The following is a 3,993-nucleotide window of genomic DNA, read 5'->3' on the forward strand; positions in this document are numbered from 1 at the left end:
AATCTTCTCCTACCTTTGATCCCTTGGTAGAGACACAACTGGAAGCAGTGAGACAATGTCATCAGAGATGTGGCCATGTTTCCTCGTGAGCAAAGAGAGAGAAATTGAGTGACATATGTAAGGGCCCTTTCTGACTAGGGGATGCCTTCCTGAAGTTTAGTATCTGTGTGTTGATATTCCATTGAGACACATGCCCCTAGCTGAGCCCCAGATTGTGACCATCTATTGGGCAGGGACTGTCCCATTCATTACTGATCTGTACAGCACCTAGCACAATGGGGCTCTGATCCCTGACTGGGGCTCCAGGGTGCTACTGTAACCCACACACCTTCTGGGTGTGGTGTTCTGTCCCATCTAGTGGCACCAAGATCACTTAGAGAGAGAGATAAAATGAGTTTGCTCTACAGCCTTAGCTAACCGCCAGTTGGCGTTTAGCTCATGTGGTAGAGGCTCATGCACTAAACTCCAGAGATCCCAGGTTCCATCCTGCCTGCCAACAACCAAGGTCTGTTGGTGTTACACTACTGCAATACAAATACAGGCAAGTCTCATCTTATGCGGGGGTTCCGTTCTGTGTTTAGTGTGTAAAGCAAAAACCGCGTATAGTGAAACACTCATTGAGTTCAATGGCGGGCAGAATAGCCCACACTACAGATGCAGTTTTTATATTGTTGTTTTTCTTTTTTTTCCCCATTTTTGCAGACCGTGCAAAGCTGAATTCGTGCATGTTAAATGTTAAATCCTAAAATGCGACTTGCCTGTAATTAATCACAATGATAATCCCTTTCATCATCTCTTTGATCTTTCTCCCCAGCCAGCCTCCCCCCCAAAAATGATCAATTTCACTGTGTCTTTAATCTCTCTCCCCCCATCCCAGACACACTGGGTACAGGGGATATAAGGGTCTGTCTCTGACACGTCTGTCTGTACATTTGCTAACACTGCTTGGCCTCACTCTCATACCCACCTTTCTTTCCCAGCAGATAAAGCACCACAGCCAGAACCAGGATGGCAGGGATTGTAATTCCCAACGGGAGCGTTAGATCCAGCCCTAGGAAAGAACCTCGATGTGAATGGCCTCTCCAAGCAGCCACCGGCAAGTCCCCACTGGCTGGAGCTCGTGAGTTCCGTGGAAAGTGATTCCTCATGACCATACAGAGGGAGCTCACCCCACGGTTATCTGTAGGGTGAGTTACTGGCTGTTCTTTGTGAGTAAAGTTCATTGAAGTTTTTCCACAATTTTTTTCCCCAAACTTTTTTTTTAATCTAAACATATTTTAACTGAAATCAAAATCTTTCCCCAAACAATTTCTGTGCAAGGACCNTTTTGTTTCAGATTTTGATGAATTTCAGCATTTGGATTTTCAGGGGTTTCTTATTGAATTGTTGTTATCGCTCTGCCATTCACCCCACCATTTGGTCTGATGCTGAGTTGCTCAGCAGGGCTGAACTTGGACACAGACACACACACAGACACACACACTCTTACCGGTGACGCTTAGGCGCTGGGCAGGGCTGAGCTGGGATCTGGTCACCTGGTTGTTACTGTCCTTGATCTCATACCCACAGGTGTAATTCCCAGAGCTGTCTCTGGACACCCCATGGTCGTAGTCGTAGGTGGACTTCTCTGTACCCCGCTGAGATGAAACCTCCTCCCCCTCCTTGCAGAAGATGATGCGGGTGGCCACGAACTGGGACAACATGAAGCACTGGAGCTGCACAGAGTCCCCTGGCTGGGCGGACGTCTGGCTCAGGTAGAGGGTGGGAGCAGTGAGAGTGCCTGGGAAGGGGAATGGGTCAGAGCTGTCAGTGGGACATTGATGGCGCCCAGCCCTGTTTATGGGGCAGGAGGTAAATGGTGGGTGGGTTTGTGCCACATCTCAGATGGACGCTCTGATTCCAGCCCAGCTGGGCAAATGGGGGGAAAATATCTTTCTCGTGACCAGAAGATTTATTCCCTGGGATCATTTGGGTTATGGAAGAGCCTGGAGGCTCAGCTGGGCTGGGATCACAGTGTCTGGAGCTGTTCACTCTCCTAGAATAAGAGCCCCCAGTGCACGCAGCCCGCAGCCCCAGCTGGGGCAGTATAGCCGGGAGAGAGGCGACCCCTCAGCGAGGCCGCGCCTGGCCACTGGGGGCTGTCTAGGGCCTGGCCAACACCTCGGCCTGTCCCCTCAGCCCATGCAATGAAGGCCAGTCGCTGCCCCTGGGAGCTCACAAGTTGACAGCCAAGGAGCTGTGTCCAGTTCCTAACCCCTCCGAAGTCTGCTCTAGCATCGTCCCTGTCCTTGTGCCCCTCCTGCCCCTCAACCCACCAACAGACCCAGGTTAAGGGAAGGTCCTAGAGTTTCTGCAGGGAGCGGATCCCCCTTCCCTGGGAATCATGAGGGCAATGGGACCCAGCTCTGAACTCGCAGGGGAATTGCTGCTGCCGCTGGGTAGGTCAATATCTGCCCAACACCTTCCCCACCCCAGCAGTGCGCCCTGCTGCTGCCTTCCCCACGCAGCCAGCAAAGACACGGCTCCACCAGCCCCTGCTGGGCTGGACATAGGGTCGCTGGGCGTGGCTTCCTGGCCTAGGTTATACACGAGCTCAGCCTGGGTTATATAATGTTCCCTTCTGTCCGTACCCTCTTGAGAGCCACCTGCCCGCCCAGGGCTGACTATTAACGGTGCTGCTGATATTTAAGGACGAGGTGCAGGCTGAGTCCATGTGGGGAGTTAGCTCCAGGGGAGAGACCTGCAGCCGCAAGGGGAGCCCATGCGTGGGAAGGTAAATCCCTTGAGATCAGAGCCGTGGGGTTCTCTGCTTCCCAGCGCCAGTGCCCCGGGGGTGGGACAGGCTGTGGATGTCACAGTGGCCCCAGGTCAGAGCAGAGCTGAGAAGTAGCAGGACAGGGAGGGGTCGACCAGGAGATCTGCTCGTCCTGGTCAGATCCCACAAAGCCCCATCTGCCTTCCCATACCATTTCTGATGACATCACAGTGACCAGGGAGCAGCCCAATAGGTGGTGGCTGGACGCCTGGACAGAGAGGGGTAAATGCCATGGGCAGATTGGGGACAGACAGACAGACAGACTCACCGGGAGCTGAGCAGATCTCCTGGCTGCTGGGACTCAGCGCTGGGAACAGAAAGGTGCCGTGTGGTTAGTGCTGGAGATAAAATTTTCCTCTTTTCTGAGGTCCCTCTTCAGGGACAAAAACTGCATTTAATAGAATAAAAATGCTGATTTCTCTTTCGGTGAAGAAGCAAACCAGGCAGGACGTTAGATCTGGGGCATGGCAGGTTCCTCGCGCACACAGACCTTGGCTGAGCTGGGAACCGCCTTTTCCTTCAGCTCTCTAGAGGGCCAGATCCTCAGCTGGTGTAAACCGGCATTGACGCCTGTGGAGCTACACTGATTTACACCAACTGGGGAACTGGCCCAGTAACTCTCACACTCAGTGTTTACACTGGTTCCCATTTCTCTCCCACTAAAGGGGATTTGCCAACAGTCTGGGCCAGGGGCTGCTCTCAGTTTTCTTTCCCCAACCTGCTACGAATTAGCGCAGGATTCCCACATACTCACCGGGCAGCAAGAGGCACAGAGACAGGATCATCAGGGCGGTGGTGGGAGCCGATCGAGATGGAAACAGCCCAGCAGCTTCTGTTTCTGATGAGGTTGGGAGGGGACAATCCTCAGTCGCTCCCTATTCCAACTGCCCCCTCTGCTCTGTCTGACTTCAGCAGAAGGGGAGCTCCAGTCTCTCTCTCTGCTCCAATTTGCTCCCGTCTGCTCCCCCAAGTTGGATACTCCATCCAGCCCCTCTCCCTGAACACAGGCCCCTGGGATCTGCAGGGCTCAGCAGCAGAGACACTGCAGCCTCTCTCTGACCTACTGTTTCTCCTTCCTGGGTCTGATAATCATCATTGCTCCCAGTTTCCTGCCCTGCACCACTCACCTTCCGTGCTCCGGCCACAGCGTCTCTATTTAGGGCTGCAAGATTGAGAAC

General features: G+C 53.3%; 1 protein-coding gene across 1 annotated transcript in view; it reads right to left on the reverse strand.

Annotated features, from left to right (window-relative positions):
- LOC117880585 overlaps positions 1–3,719 on the reverse strand; it is a 21,637-nt gene extending 17,918 nt beyond the window's left edge. Inside the window, exons 1-5 of the mRNA XM_034776869.1 lie at positions 3,570–3,719; positions 3,084–3,122; positions 1,490–1,780; positions 968–1,051; positions 14–38 (exon numbers count right to left, since the gene is read on the reverse strand). Of these exons, the coding sequence (XP_034632760.1) occupies positions 14–38; positions 968–1,051; positions 1,490–1,780; positions 3,084–3,122; positions 3,570–3,600 (470 nt within the window). The 5' untranslated portion in view covers positions 3,601–3,719. The remainder of the gene's footprint in view (positions 1–13; positions 39–967; positions 1,052–1,489; positions 1,781–3,083; positions 3,123–3,569) is intronic.
- Between the last annotated feature and the right edge of the window lie 274 nt (positions 3,720–3,993).

This window comes from Trachemys scripta, chromosome 7 (assembly GCF_013100865.1).
Source record: "Trachemys scripta elegans isolate TJP31775 chromosome 7, CAS_Tse_1.0, whole genome shotgun sequence".
NCBI classification, from domain to species: domain Eukaryota; kingdom Metazoa; phylum Chordata; order Testudines; family Emydidae; genus Trachemys; species Trachemys scripta.